The 16,007-nt window shown below is 42.5% G+C and overlaps 1 protein-coding gene across 3 annotated transcripts in view; it reads left to right on the top strand.

Annotated features, from left to right (window-relative positions):
* NMNAT1 (nicotinamide nucleotide adenylyltransferase 1) overlaps positions 1-16,007 on the top strand; it is a 57,300-nt gene that overhangs the window by 35,446 nt on the left and 5,847 nt on the right. For all 3 annotated transcript variants that reach the window (XM_069545733.1, XM_069545731.1, XM_069545732.1), the window contains 2 exons: positions 12,621-12,789; positions 14,382-14,565. In XM_069545733.1, coding sequence (XP_069401834.1) covers positions 12,675-12,789; positions 14,382-14,565 — 299 coding nt within the window. In that variant the 5' untranslated portion in view covers positions 12,621-12,674. The remainder of the gene's footprint in view (positions 1-12,620; positions 12,790-14,381; positions 14,566-16,007) is intronic.

Here is a 16,007-nt window from a genome sequence, read left to right as displayed (position 1 = left end):
GATATTGAATATAGCTCTCTGGGCTGTACCTTAGGACCTTGTTGTTGATCCATCCAGTGTGTAATATCTTGTCTCTGCTAATCCCAAACTCCTAATCCTTCCCTCCCCCACCCCACCTCTGCCTTGGCAACCACAGTCTGTTCTCTGTGTCTGTGAGTCTATTTCGGAGATATGTTTCAGAGATACGTTCATTTGTGGCATACTTTAGAGTGACTACAAGTGATACTATGTGGTATTATCTTTCTCTTTCTCACTTCACTTGTGGCTTCCCTGTGGCACAGCTGGTAAAGAATCCCCCTGCAATGTGGGAGACCTGAGTTTGATCGCTGGGTTGGGAAGATCCCCTAGAAAAGGGAAAGGCTACCTACTCCAGTATTCTGGCCCAGAGAGTTTCATGGACTCTATAGTCCATGGGGTCACAAACAGTCAGATACAACTAAGCGACTTTCACTTCTAACTTCACTTAGTATAATAATCTCTAGGTCCATCCATGTTGCTGTAAATGGCGTTATTTCATTCAGAAATATATTCTTGAATGCAAAGCTAAATCTTGGTGTTTCTTTGTGTATCTATTGTAGAACAAAAGTGCTCAAAACTTGGCCAGGCTAAGGTTTTCCTCAATAGAGGTCGTGTTCTTACTATTGGCAATGCTGGTGATAGTAACTGTGACAGTTCTTTTTTAAAATAATAACCCCATTATCTCATTTAAATCTTACAGCAAAACTGCGAAGCAGGTTTTTTAATCTCCTTTTTTTCTTTGGCTGCACCAAGGATCTTGTGGGATTTTAGTTCCAGGTGTGTGGGCCTTGACAGTGAGAGCATGGAGCCCTAATTGCTCTTCCTCCAGGGAATTCCCTTAGATAAGGCTGGGAAGCTCTGGGAGGTGAAGTATTAACAGATTCTTCTGTTTGGGATGTGGGAGTTTGAACTGGCCTCCCTCAGTCTCCATAGCTGGTGCTCTTGTCCATTGGACACACTGCCTCTTGTGGAGGTGGGGTTTAGTAGAGACTCTTTCTAGAACCCTGCCTTATGGCACCCCAATAACTATTTTCATTTTATAAAAATTTATAAAATGTCTTTATTTAAATTGCACATCACTATTAGAAGTTCATACAAAAGAAAATATAACTAAAATATATTAGCCAAAATATTCCTAAAACTTCTACACATTTCAGAGTCCAACTCTTCTGTGTCACTTTTTGACTTCAAGTAGTCGAGGTCCCTGTGTTTCTACCCATGTCATCCTCTCAGTATCTAATTATTAAATGAGTGGGTAAATCTGATATTTTTATGTTATAACTATAAAGAATTTTATAATATCAAAATGTTTATATTGAGTTGGCTGAAAAGTTTGTTTAGAAAGCCTGAATAAACTTTTTGGCCAACCCAATATTAAATTGGTTTCATATTCAAATAGTAGGACAACTCAAAGAGACACTAAGGAGCATTTTAAAATTTTCCTTCATCTGAATTTTATTTCATTAAAAAAATGAGTTAATTTATTTTAATTGGAAGGTAATTACTTTACAATATTGTGGTGGTTTTTGCCACGCATCGACATGAATCAGCCATGGATACAGGTGTCCCCCACATCCTGAACCCCTCTCCGTGAATTTTAAATGTGAGTTTTTTCTCAGGTTTCAGTCTGTGAGCTCTTGCAGAGCAACAAGTCCTGTCTTATCCATTTTTGTTCTAGCAGCATCTGGCAAATAGACAATAAGTATATGACTACACTTATTAAGAATGACTCCACACTTACCAACTGTGAAGAAAGTAAAGATGATATTGCTAACCAGGTTGGTAAGGAGAGGTTGACTGCAGTATCGAGAAGATCTAGGCCTACAAATCAATATACCAGGTCATACACTAATTGAGTACTAGAAGAAATCCACACTGTTAACATAAAACCAGATGGCGCTGACCCTTGAATTCTAATTGTGGCATGAGGTTCATTTGGCTCCAGGCAACTCCCTTCTCTTAAGAACCTTTGTTCTTTACCATGACTGCAAATTAGTGCTAGCATTAATGACAATATTGAGTTATGAATATTCTTAATGCGAAGAGTTATTAATATTCTTAATTTGTGGACAGTGTTCACCATTTTTTTTCCTACTTTAATTTAAAGAACTCTTTTTTATTTTTGACTGTGCTGGGTCTTCACTGCTGCTCTCGGGCTTTCTTTAGTTGTGAGCAGGGCCTTCTCCTCGCAGTGGTTTCTCTTATGGAGCACGGGCTCTAGGCACACAGGCTTCAGCAGTTGCAGCACGTAGACTCAGTAGTTGCGGTGCACAGGCCAAGTTGCCCTGTGGCATGTGGAATCTTCCCAGACCAGGGATCAAACCTGTGTCCCCTGTATTGGCAGGCAGATTCTTAACTACTGCACCACCAGGGAAATCCCACCATTTAAAAATTCATGTTAATTCGATACGTTGGTGAAAAAACATTTTGTGGAAATTCTGGCCTCTAGAGTGAGGAAATATACCCTGCATCTTATAGTAGAAGTACACAAACCTCTCCTAGTAGAAGCTGGCAAATTTGAATTAGGCAAATTACAAGGGGTAATTTAGGTAAATTACAAGGTAGTTTCCAGCCCTTCCCCATCACTTAAGTGGAATCTCAGTTTTCAGATTTCTATTAGAATTTTCATGTTTTTAGGACTGCAATTTATTTTAAATGTGTAAAATTGTATTTGTTTCATTTGACCATTGAAAAAGGTGTTAACTGACTTTTTTGGCCAAGGTGGATTTCTGACATAGAATCAGAAATAACAGGTCAAGTCATAATCTAGTTGAGTGTGCTTGTGTTGCCCTCAGCCTTGAGACATCAGCTAATGCTAGGCTGTTGGCCCTGGTCTCTTGGGAATCCATAAAGTGAAATATTCACACCCTCATTGTTTCCCGTTTAAGGACTTCTTATTACTGGAAGTGTAACTTTTAACCTGTATAATGCTGGTTTAAAGTTAAACTCTGTCTGCCCAAATCCCAACTCTCCTCACTGGACTGAGAGTTTTGACTTTTCAAAGAGGTGGAGCAGGTGACTGCCATTGATAAGAGGGGCAAAACAATGGGGCAGGCTGCATTTAAGCACATAACAGGAATGGCAGCGGGCACCCAAACCAACCCCACAGGTAAGATGTGTATGCTGAGCTGCCAGGTGCGGAGGTGGCTGGAGAGAGAACTTACCTTAGCAGGACATAGAACTGGAGGGTCAGAATGGTGATGGCAAACAGGAACACTGTCACTTGGCTGCATGGGACACAGTGAATTACATTGTACATTACTGTTTCAGTGATTTGAATGGCTTTAAGAAACCAAATTCAGGTTCTGTTTCATGGTAATGTTACGTCAAACCTCAGAAATAAAATTTTAAACAGAGCAAAGATGAATTGAGATCCATCCCATTAGAACAAAATTGTCTAATGATACTACACTAAGGACAATAGTTAGCATTTATCGAGTTCCTACTATGTAGCAGACGGGCTTCCCAGGTGGCACCATGGTAAAGAGTCCTTTTGCCAATGCAGGAGATGAGGGTTAGATCTGTGGGTCAGAAAAATCCCCTGGAGAAGGAAATGGCAACGTGCTCCAGTGTTCTTGCCTAAGAAATCCCAAGGGCAGAGGAACCTGGTGGGCCCCAGTACATGGGGTTGCAAAGAGTTGGACATGACTGATCACGCACATACTATATAGCAGGCACTGTGACACTGGTCTCTAAGGAATCTTGAGAACCTTGATTTATTTACCATGGCTGTAAATTAATGCCAAAAGACAACCCACAAGCAATAATAAGAGTTATTACTGTCCATAATTAGTAGAGAAATATGTCACATTTTAAATTTACTTTTTCGCTTAATATGCATACAGTTCAGACTTCCCTGGTAGTCCAGTGGTTAAGAATCTGCCTTGCAATGCAGGGAACACAGGTTCCATCCCTGGTCTGTGAACTAAGATCCCACATGCTGAGGCACCACAACTACTGACTCGAGCCTCAATTAGAGGGTCCAGGCACCTCAACAAAGATCTCATCTGCCCCAACTAAGACCCAACACAGCCAAATAAGTAAATATATATTTTTAAAAATGCACACAATCCTATGAGATGAGATTGTGGTTTCCTATCTTATAAATGAAGAAACTGAGGCTCAGAAAAATTAAATGTCTTATCTCAGGACAAACACCTAATATAGTAAGTGGTAAAGTAAAAGTGTAAGTGTTAATTGATCAGTTGTGTCTGACTCTTTGGGACCCTATGGACTGTAGCCCACCAGGCTCCTTTGTCCATGGAATTCTCCAGGCAAGAATATTGGAGTAAGCGGTAAAGCTACAGTTTAATCCAGTTCTGAGAGTCAGGAGATACCTGGAGTAATAGGCAAGTTTGGCCTTGGAGTACAAAATGAAGCAGGGCAAAGGCTAACAGAGTTTTGCCAAGAGAATGCACTGGTCATAGCAAATACCCTCTTCCAACAACACAAGAGACAGTTGTACACATGGGCATCACGATATGGTCAATACCCAAATCAGATTTATTGTATTCTTTGCAGCCAAAGATGGAGAAGCTCTATACAGTCAACAAAAACAAGACCAGGAGCTGACTGTGGCTCAGACCATGAACTCCTTATTGCAAAATTCAGACATAAATTTAAGAAAGTAGGGGAAACCACTGGACTATTCAGGTATAACCTAAATCAAATCCCTTACAATTATACAGTGGAAGGGACAAATAGATTCAAAGGATTAGATCTGATAGACAGAGTGCCTGAAGAACTATGGACAGAGGTTCATGACATGGTATAGAAGGCAGTGATCAAGACCATCCCCAAGAAAAACAAATGCAAAAAGGCAAAATGGTTGTCTGAGGAGGCCTTACAAATAGCTGAGAAAAGAAGAGAAGCAAAAGGCAGAGGAGAAAAGGAAAGATACACCCATATGAATGCAGAGTTCCAAAGAATAACAAGGAGAGATAAGAAAGCCTTCCTAACTGAACAATGCAAAGAAATAGAGGAAAACAACAGAATGAGAAAGACTAGAGATCTCTAGTAAGAAAATTAGAGATATCAAGGGAACATTTCATGCAAAGATGGGCGCAATAAAAAACAGAGTGTGGACCTGAAAGAAGCAGAAGATATTAAGAAGAGGTGGCCAGAATATATAGAAGAACTATAAGATCTCAGTAACCTAGATAACCATGATGGTGTGATCACTCACCTAGAGCCAGACATCCTGGAATGTGAAGTCAAGTAGGGCTTAGGAAGCATCACTACAAACAAAGCTAGTGGAGGTGATGGAATTCCAGCAGAGCTGTTTTAAATCCTAAAAGATGATGCTGTGAAAGTGCTGCACTCAATATGCCAGCAAATTTGAAAACTCAGCAGTGGCCACAGAACTGGAAAAGGTCAGTTTTCATTCCAATACCAAAGAAAGGTAATGCCAAAGAATTTTCAAACTACCACACAATTGTACTCTTCTCACATGCTAGCAAAGTAATGCTCAAAATTCTCCAAGGGAGGCTTCAACAGTACATGAACAGAGAACATCCAGATGTTCAAGCTGGATTTAGAAAAGGCAGAGGAACAGGAGATCAAATTGCCAAGATCTGTTGGATCACAGAAAAAGCAAGAGCGTTCCAGAAAAACATCTGCTTCTGCTTTATTGATTACATCAAAGCTTTTGACTGTATGGATCACAACAAACAGTGGGAAATTCTTCAGGAGATGGGAATACCAGACCACCTTACCTGCCTCCTGAGAAATCTGTGTGCAGGTCAAAAAGCAACAGTTAGAACCAGACATGGAACAATGAATTGGTTCCAAATTGGGAAAGGAGTACATCAAGGCTATATATTGTCACCCTGCTTATTTAACTTTTATGTAGAGTACATCATGTGAAATGCCAGACTGGATGAAGCACAAGCTGGAATCAAGATTGCCTGGAGAAATATCAATAACCTCAGATATGTAGATGACACCAGCCTTATGGCAGAAAGAGAAACTGAAGAGCCTCTTGTTGAAAGTGAAAGAGGAGAGGAAGAGGCTGGCTTACAAATCAACAGTCAAAAAACTAAGATCGTGGCATCCAGTCCCATCACTTCATGGCAAATAGATGGGGCAACAGTGGAAACAGTGACAGACTTTATTTTGGTGGGGAGGGGGGAGGCGCTCCAGAATCACTGCAGATGGTGACTGCAGTGAAATTAAAAGACACTTGAAATTAAATGACACTTGCTTCTTGGAAGAAAAGCTATGACCAACCTAGACAGCATATTAAAAATCAGAGACATTATTTTGCCAACAAAGGTCCATCTAGTCAAAGCTATGGTTTTTCCAGTAGTCCTGTATGGATGTGAGAGTTGGACTTTATTTATAAAGAAAGCTGAGCGCCAAAGAATGCTTTTGAAGTGTGGTGTTGGAGAACACTCTTGAGAGTCCCTTGGACAGCAAGGAGATCAAACCAGTCAATCCTAAAGGAAATAAGTCTTGAATATTCATTGGAAGAACTGATGCTGAAGCTGAGGCTCCAGTACTTTGGCCACCTGATGCAAAGAACTGACTTATTGGAAAAGACCCTGATGCTGGGAAAGATTGAAGGCAGGAGGAGAAGGGGGTGACAGAGGATGAGATGGTTGGATGGCATCACCAACCTGATAGACATGAGTTTGAGCAAGCTCCAGGAGTTGGTGATGGACAGGGAAGCCTGGCGTGCTGCAGTCCATGGGGTTGCAATGAGCTGGACACAACTGAACGACTGAACTGAACTGAGAGTCCCAGCCACGCCCTTATGTTATGTTAGCCCTACCTGCAGTTCACACTGGGTAACTCACATTGAGTGAGTTAACTGCCCACCACAACTTACACAATGAAATGAGGTCTGTGGTTACTGCTCAAACATTTTTAAAATTCTTTTGAAATTACATGTACATAGCTTCCATGCACAGAGAAGGCAATGGCACCCCACTCCAGTACTCTTGCCTGGAAAATCCCGTGGACCGAGGAGCCTGGTGGGCTGCAGTCCATGGGGTTGCACGGAGTCGGATATGACTGAAGCAACTTAGCACCAGCAGCAGCAGCTTCCATGCATATAGGAAAATCTTTCTCCTTAACTAGTAGTCCTCTTTCTTCACTGTAAACTATTATTTACCTTCATTATTTATTTTATTAATTGGATTTAGCACTGAATGACTTTAGGGCACTTGTAGGAATCAGATCTCCCCTCCAAAGACAAAGGTTTATCCCCAGTGAAGATACTCAAAACAATAAGCAGTTTGAAAATATACCCCCAGACTATTTATTTATTATTTTGTTTTATTTTTTGGCATGTGAGATCTGAAGCTTGGAGTCTTAACCCCTGGAATGCCAGGGAAGGCCCCCTCACCCCCAAACTATTTGAAGCAGTGGCACATGGAACTAAAAGAGTCTCGGGTTTAAGGTTACTATTATAAAAGCATAAGTGTCCCTTTGCTTTTTTGGTAGCTCAGTCGGTAAAGAATCTGCCTGCAGTGCAGGAGGCCCAGGTTCAATCCCTGGGTCGGAAAGATCTCCTGGAGAAGAAAATGGCAACCCACTCCAGTATTCTTGCCTGGAGAATTCCATGGACAGAGGAGCCTGGCAGGCTCCATCCAGGGGGTGGCATGGTCGGGCTTTACTGAGCTAACTAACATCCTAACTAACTAGTGTACCTTTAGAGCTGTAAATCTGAGGGGCTGCCAAGTCAATCCCATTAGCAGTCGGGCAACATAGATTTAATTGTACTGAGCATCCTGAAGTGTGACAAGAAAACCAGTTTTTTTTTAAGTTTATGTTTTAAAAGCTGACTTAATGTTTGCAAAATGTTTCATTAACGTTTACACATCAGTGTTTTTGAAACTTAGTGATAATTTTAAAACTGAAAGTAATTTCCCTTCAACCTCCAAGTGTGTTAGTCGCTCAGTGGTATCCCACTCTTTACAACCCCATGGACTATAGCCCGCCAGGCTCCTCTGTCCATGGTATTCTCCAGGCAAGAATACTGGAGTGGGTTGCTGCACCCTCTTCCAGGGGATCTTCCCGACCCAAGGGTCGAACCTGGGTCTCCTGCATTGCCCGCACATTTTTTACCATCTGAGCCACCAGGGAAGCCCTTAAGCCTCAAGACAGCCCCAGGAAGAAATGACCTTTTTGCCACAGTGGGCTGGGGAGGGACACTTACAGCCTGAGCTGGTGAGATCTTGGCAGCCAACAGTGCAAGTGATAGGCTGAGTGAGCCAAACAGAAGTGAATCATGGTGACCCGGGTCCCGGAGCACCTGGAGCAGGGCACGGAGGATCCGGAACAGTCCTGTTAGAGCTTCTAGACCTCTTCTCCACCTGCCAGGGCCTCCATCCCTACACACCAACCCTGCGAACCCTGGGGGATACGGAGGAAGTTCTCTCCAGGGGAGAGGGACAGGTCCTAGTTCTTTTAAAGCCACTCTAGGCTATGATAGGAGCTCCCTGTAACTTGATTCTTCTATGGCTTTAAGGTTCTGAAGTCTAAAGCTGGCTGTGTTAACAGTGAATTAGTAACACTGAGTTGGATATTTGAGACAGGTCACGAATGTGAAAAGAGGGAAAGCTTCCTTTAGGCTGAGAGATCAGCTTTCCCTTCTCAGTCCTTCCCCTGGGGAGGACCTGGAAACCTGAGCCCATCCCCAAGGACAGGGAGAGCGCTTCAGGCTCTTCCATCCTTCCTTCTCTGAACAGCAAGCAACTCCCTCCCTCCGAGACCTGCTCAGTCTCCCTGGAGAGTGGTACCTGAAACTTGAGATGGTTGGGACCAGAACCAAGGCTGGACTCCAGCTGAACCGAGAGCCTCCACCAGAGTCCTTGAGAGCACGCTCAGTAGCTGAACAGACACCCTAATTTCCCGGTGGGCCCAGACCACCCCATAATAGCATAGGTGCTTTGTTTGCATGAATATGGGGTGGGGCAGGTAACTGGTGGGCAGAGGCAATAAGCCCCAAGTGAATCCTGGTGTCATCCTTGGGATGATAATTGAAAGGTACATTTAAATCATTCTAACCCATGAACTCTTTTTTAATGTTGTGTGAAGCATTATTGATCCTTGTCCCCTTTATTTCCTCTTCACAGTTAGCAGTGTCCCTGTGATTCCTGCCGCTGTTTGGAGTACACCTCAAGTATTTATTGAATACATGTTTCCTAATTTCCATTCCCACCAACTGTACTTAAATGGAAGTTCTCATTACTTTTAACTGGACTTCCTCTCTTGCTTTGCCCCTTCTAGTTAATCTGATAGCATCACTGACGTCAGTATTATCACTTCCTTACAAATAACAGCTACCATTTATTTTGCCACTGTGCCAGGCAATATGATCAGCGTTTTGCCATATCATGCCATTATCTCTATTTTACAGATGAGGACACAAAGTTAAATGGTCAGGTCAGGGTCATATAGCCATTTGCTGCTATTCAGTCACTAAGTTGTGTCCAACTCTTTGTGACCCCATGGACTGCAGCACTCCAGGCTCCCCTGTCCTTTACTATCTCCCAAAATTTGCACAGATTTATGTGCCTTGAATTGGCGATGCCATCCAACCATCTCATCCTCTGTCACCCCCTTCTCCTCCTGCCTTCAATCTTTCCCAGCATCAGGGTCTTTTCCAATGAGTCAGTTCTTTGCATCAGGTGGCCAAAGTACTGGAGCCTCAGCTTCAGCATCAGTTCTTCCAATGAATATTCAGGACTAATGTCCTTTAGGATTGACTGGTTTGATCTCCTTGCTGTCCAAGGGTCTCTCTAGAGTCTTCTCCAACACCACAGTTCAAAAACATCAATTCTTTGGTGCTCAGTCTTCTTAATGGTCCAACTCTCACATCCATACACGGCTGCTGGAAAAACCATAGCTTTGACTCTACGGACCTTCATTGGCAAAGTGATGTTTCTGCTTTTTAATATGCTGTTTAGGTTTATCATAGCTTTCCTTCCAAAGAGCAAGCGTCTTTTAATTTCATGGCTGCAGTCACTATCTGCAGTGATTTTGGAGCCCAAGAAAATAAAATCTGTCATACAACCATGTAACACCAACATCACCTTGTTTTTCTAGAACCCTGTTGCCACGCCATTGCTCAGAAACCTTCAGAGTTTCGTGTTATCTATGGAACTGAGGTTGCCATTTCTCAGCTTCTCAGTTAGGAGGGCTCATTTCCAATCTACACAGCCCCAATTTACCTCTCAATTTTCTCTTTGGTGCTGGAGAACCTAGGAATCACAATACCTAAATTCTAGCCCTGGGTCGCCACTCAGTAACTCTGTCCAATGAGAGCAAAAAATTGGAGCGAAAGTAAGTTGGTCATCCTAGCAATTTGGTCTGAACACTATTGGGCTATAAATAAATGATCCTTATGCAGGTCTTTGAGTGTTGGCAAGATTTAGGAGCACACAATGAGGGGTTTTATAGCCTTAATTTCCAATTCATTTTCAACTCATTATTTCTTCTTTGAGATGTTCGTAATAATGGAGAATTAGATAAACCTAAATGACTAATGATAGACGATTAACTGGAAAAACTAAATATGTAGCAATAGGTTATTATTTGGAATAAAGTAAATGTCCTCAGCCATTCTTTTTCTTTTTTGGTGAAAATTAAATGATAATGTGCATGAAATTAGTTTATAAGTAGAGTATCCTATAAATGTTGTTGTGGTCATTCATTGTATTTCTACATTAATCATAAAAATACTTTGAGCTCTACAGGTGATCCCCCAAAAGTTCCCAAAGTGCTTTCAGCATTTTGGCATCATTGGAATTATCTTTGTAAGTGCTCAGAATTATTATTTTGAAACATAACTTGATATGTAAGAATATTTTAAACTTCACAGTAGTGAAGGTATTTTTTTTATTGATAGTTAATAGACTGTTTGTTAAAGAAGTGATTAGAGCTGGTACTTCCCTGGTTCTCCAGTGATAAAGAATCTGCCTGCCAATACAGGGGACCCAGGTTCAGTCCCTATTCTGAGAAGGTCCCGCACACTGCAGAGCAACTCAGTTGGTGCTCTAGAGCCCATGCTCTGCAACAAGAGAAGCCACCACAGTGAGAAGTCTTCACGCTGCAACTAGAGAGTAGCCCCCACTTACTGCAAGTAGAGAAACCCTGTGCATAGCACCAACATGCAGCCAAAAATAAATTAAAATATTTTTAAAAAGAAGTAAGTTATTAGAAATGAGTGATATGAGTTGGAAAGGTTCACCAAGTCCCTCTGCTCAATATTCTGTAATAACCTAAAGGGGAAAAGAATTTGTAAAAGAGTAGATACATGTATATGTATAGCTGAATCACTTGACTGTACACCTGAAACTAATGCAACATTGTTAACTATGCTCCAGTATAAAATAAAAATCGGAAAGAAAAGCAATAATAGAAAGTATGAGTTTATTTTTAAGACATTTGGGTAAATTCCTCCTAATTAAAAAAAATTAAATAATTTAAAATAAGTTGCCTTGCATTACTTCAGTAGGGTTTTGGAAGGATCAAATGGAATAATCAGTATCAGGAAGAGTTTGTCAATTGAAAACTGTTACTCAGTTGAAAGTGATAATATGACCTTGTTGACTAAGAGGAAAAGTACAGTTTCGAAGGACGGGTTGTTGGGGAGTTATCTTTGGTGGATAATAATGTCATTGTGGGCCTTCCCCGGTGGCTTATCAGGTAAAGAATCCACCTACAGTGCAGGAAACACAGGTTTGATCCCTGCGTCGGGAAGATCCCCTGGAGGAGGAAATGGCAACCCACTCCAGTCTTCTTGCCTGAAGAATTCCACGGACAGAGGAGCCTGGTGGGCTACAGTCCAGAGGGTCTCAAAGAGTCAGACGTGACTGAGCAGCTAGACATAGTGGCACACTGCACAGTGTCACTGTTCTGTTACCCATGGCCACAATAGTGCAATCTCAGCACCATTAAGCTTTCATGTTTGCTCATAAGTCTAGGCCCACCTTGTGGGCCAGCTGATCCAGGCTCAGCTGACCTCACCTGACCTGCTTGTGCTTCTGGGCAGATTGAGGCTTGACTGATCTAGGATGGCCTCGGCCAGGCAGCTGGCTATTGGCTGTCTGTCAGCGGGAGCATCGTCTCTGTCCTGCAGGTTCTGTCATCCTCCAACAGGCTGGCCTGGGCTTGTCTTCATGGAAGGGCAGGAGTCCAAAGGAGAGTGGGTGTGCACAATGCCTCAGAGGCCTAGGATCAGAATGGGCATGTTTTCCCATGTGCCACGTTATTTGGGCCAAAGCAAGTCACAGAGGGTGGGAAGATTCCATTCCTTTATGAAAAGAGCTATAAAATCACATTGGAAAGGAAGGGTGGGGAAATGGAGCCATTTTTGCAATTCACCCAGTGTAGTCACTGAAGCCAAGCATTTTTTCCATCTCTTTGGTTTGTGGGTTTTTTATTGGTGATGTTTTTTGTTTGTTTCTTACTTTTTGACTGCAGCATGTGGGATTTTGGCTCCCCAACCAGAGATTGAACCCGAGCACACTGCATTGGAAGTGCAGAGTCTTAACCACTGGACCACCAGGAAAGTCCCTCCATTTGCTTGAAATGAGTATGTGGAAAGACATCAAAAGACCTTGAACTGAACTTACTTTCTTTTTCCTTTGCAGGCAATAAGAGAAGTGTCAGTTTTCCATTTAGATCAACAACTTCAAATTCTCAGCATGGAGAACTCAGAGAAGACAGAAGTAGTTCTCCTTGCTTGTGGGTCCTTTAATCCTATCACCAACATGCACCTCCGGCTGTTTGAGCTGGCCAAGGACTACATGAATGGAACAGGTAGGAACAGTAACCAGCAGCAACGATGGGGTTCAGGATACACTGCCGTAAAATGTGGCACCTTGGCCTATTGGACATTTTAAGCTGGCGGATTTTGATAAAACAGCAGAAGCAGGAAGGTCACTTTGCCCTCCACCCCTCTTCCCTGAAAGTGAAAGTCCATGGAATTTTTCAGGCCAGAATACTGGAGTGGGTAGCCTTTGCCTTCTCCAAGGGATCTTCCCAACCCAGGGATTGAACCCAGGTCTCTTGCATTGCAAGTGGGTTCTTTACCAGGTGAGCCACAAGGGAAGCCTATGAAGCAGATTGTAAAACATTCACACAACAGATGCCCTCCCTAAACTCAGAGAAATGGAGCATCCTTATCTGTGAAGAGAAAGGAATGCCAAGCAGACAGGACTTGTTGGATTCCCCAAAGCTCCTACACTTACCTTGTACTCTTTGTTGTTAAGTCGCTCAGTCTTGTCCGACTCTTTGTGTCCCCATGGACTACAGCACACCAGGCTTCCCTGGCCTTCACCGTCTCCTAGCGCTTGCTCAAATTCATGTCTATTGGGTTGGTGATGCCATCAAACCATATCGTCCTCTGTCGTCCCCTTCTCTTCTTGCCTTCAGTCTTTTCCAGCATCAGGGTCTTTTACAATGAGTCAGCTCTTTGCATCAGGTGGCCAAAATATTGGAACTTCAGCTTCATCATCAGTCCTTCCAATGATATTAAGGATTGATTTCCTTTAGGATTGACTGGTTTGATCTCCTGCACTCCTTGCTCTGTCATTTTTCCCCATGACTGTTCACTCTTCATCAAACCTAGCATAAGAATACTTAGGTTTAACTGTGTCTTGGGCTCTTCATTTCCTTATTAAGGTTCCCCTGTCACATAAATCTTACATTAAGTTAATTCATATGCTTTTCTCCTGTCAATCTATTCTTTGTCAGTTTACACCAGCCAGGGACCCTAAGAAGGTGCAAGAAAACTTTTTCTCCCCTGCATATACACAGATTCATTTTGTTTTGTTATGGAAATAATCATGCTATGTGTTGATAGATGGATGAGTGTGCCAACTCACTAATAATCAGGGAACTAAAATAATAGAGTGATATTTTTCCCATCACCTTGACAAGAATTTTTAAAACTTGATAATGTCAAATATCAGGTGTTGGGAAGGAATGGGCTCTTGGATATTCAATGGATTAAGGCTTTTTACAAGGCAGTTTCGGGCACAACTGATCGACTAACATACACATAAGACAGTTTGGCAATATCAATCAAAATTTATTAATAAACTGCTGACGAATGGGTGGTCTGTTTGATGGGTACGAAATTTCAGTTGGGGAAGTTGAAAGAGTTCTGGAGATGGATTGTAGTGATGGTTGTATAACATGTGACAATATTGTACACTTAAAATGGTTTAAATGGTAAATTTTATGTATGTATATTTTACCACATTTAAAAATAAATAAGTAAACTTGTGTCATTGTTTAAAAAAAAGGAGGAGGGGACCTGTGACTATGAAACCATATTGATGATTCTATTTCCTGTACATAAAATCTAATCTGTTATACCTTATGTAAAGTCTAATTCTTTACCCCAGGAAAATATAAAGTTATCAAAGGCATAATTTCTCCAGTCGGCGATGCATATAAGAAGAAAGGACTCATCTCTGCCTGTCACCGAGTTATCATGGCAGAACTTGCCACCAAGAACTCAAAATGGATAGAAGTTGATACATGGGAAAGTCTTCAGAAAGAGTGGACAGAGACAGCCAAGGTGCTAAGGTAATCATGGTGAAGTCCTGCAGTTCCTGTGTGGGGTCATCACAAGGCTGCGAAGCACATGAACAGGCCTGGGTACTATTCAGCCTTTGTGTCTTTCATTGTGTTTTGAGATGTTTGCATGCTTGTTAACTGTGTACATCCCTGTAAAAGAACAGGAAGTATACTTGGCCTGTCTGTGCCCTGGTGAAAAAGGTAAAGCTGTAAGATGATGACACTGTGGTCAGTCTTCTCAGGTATAAAAGACAAAGGCAGATAATTGGGCTTCCCTGGTGGCTCAGCGGTAAAGAATCTGCCTGCCAGTGCAGGAGGCACTGGTTCATTCCCTGGTCCTGGAAGTTCCCCTGTGCCACAGAGCAACTAAGCCTGAGCACCACAGCTACTAAGCCTATGTGCTACAGTTAGTGAAGCCCATGCTCAGCAACAAGAGAAGCCACTGCTCACTGCAGCTAGAGAGTAGCCTGTGCTTGAGAGTAGCCTCTGCTCGCCACAGCTAGAGGAAAGCCCAAACAGCAGTAGAGACCCAGCACAGCCATAAATAAATAAATAAAATGTTATATATATGTAGAAAGATGAAGATAGGTAATTTAAGGAAGAGAGGCCATGATTCTTGATCACAGAGAGACCTGGTTTGGACGCTGCTTCCATTATAGCATATAGGGAGTTGTCACAGATCACTGTGCTCAGGACTCTGAAACCGTTCCAGTTTAAGGATTCAGAACCCAGAGTGAGTGACATCTAATTACTACTTAATGTTCTCTTGAGTGGCACATCCCCGGTGGCTCAGTGAGTAAGAAATCTGCCTGCAAGGCAGGAGACACAGGAGGCGTGGGTTCAGTCCCTGGGTTGGGAAGAACCCCTGGAGGAGGAAATGGCAACCCACTCCAGTATCCCTGTCTGGGAAATCTTATGAACTGAGGAGCCTGGAGGGTACAGTCCCTGGGGTTACAAAGAGTTAGACACGACTGAGCTACTAAGCAAGCAAGTTCTCTTGAGTATAAAACACAAGGGCTTTCTGAAAAACCTTTCTGTCTCATGTCTATTCTTAGAGATGTCTATTAGAAATGTCTATTCTTTGAATCTTCTGGTTCTAACCATATTAATTACGATTTGGATAGGAAATAGAACCACTCTGAGCATTTTAAGCAGAAAGGGACTTTAGGTTGAAAGGGCTGGAGGAGTGGAAGTGGTGGTTTGTTTCAAGATCATGTCCCCTTAACTGCAGCTGAAGTTCAGGAAACTATTCCTGCTTCTGCTGCCACAAATGCGGCGGTTAAACTGTCCCAGGCTCCTAGCGTGAGGGACAGGACGGTGGAATATAGGGTCTGGCCTCCATGCCAACCTGTCAAGGTCCAGAGCCTCCCAAATCTCTCTGCCTCTGAGGACCTCTGGGAAGTGATTTCAGGGTGGGATTGAACCTAGCCAGCAGACAACGTCCAACCCAG

The sequence above is a fragment of the Ovis canadensis genome, chromosome 12 (assembly GCF_042477335.2).
Source record: "Ovis canadensis isolate MfBH-ARS-UI-01 breed Bighorn chromosome 12, ARS-UI_OviCan_v2, whole genome shotgun sequence".
NCBI lineage: Eukaryota > Metazoa > Chordata > Mammalia > Artiodactyla > Bovidae > Ovis > Ovis canadensis.
Note: the sequence above shows the minus strand (reverse complement) of the source record. Positions and strands in the feature narration are given on the sequence as shown.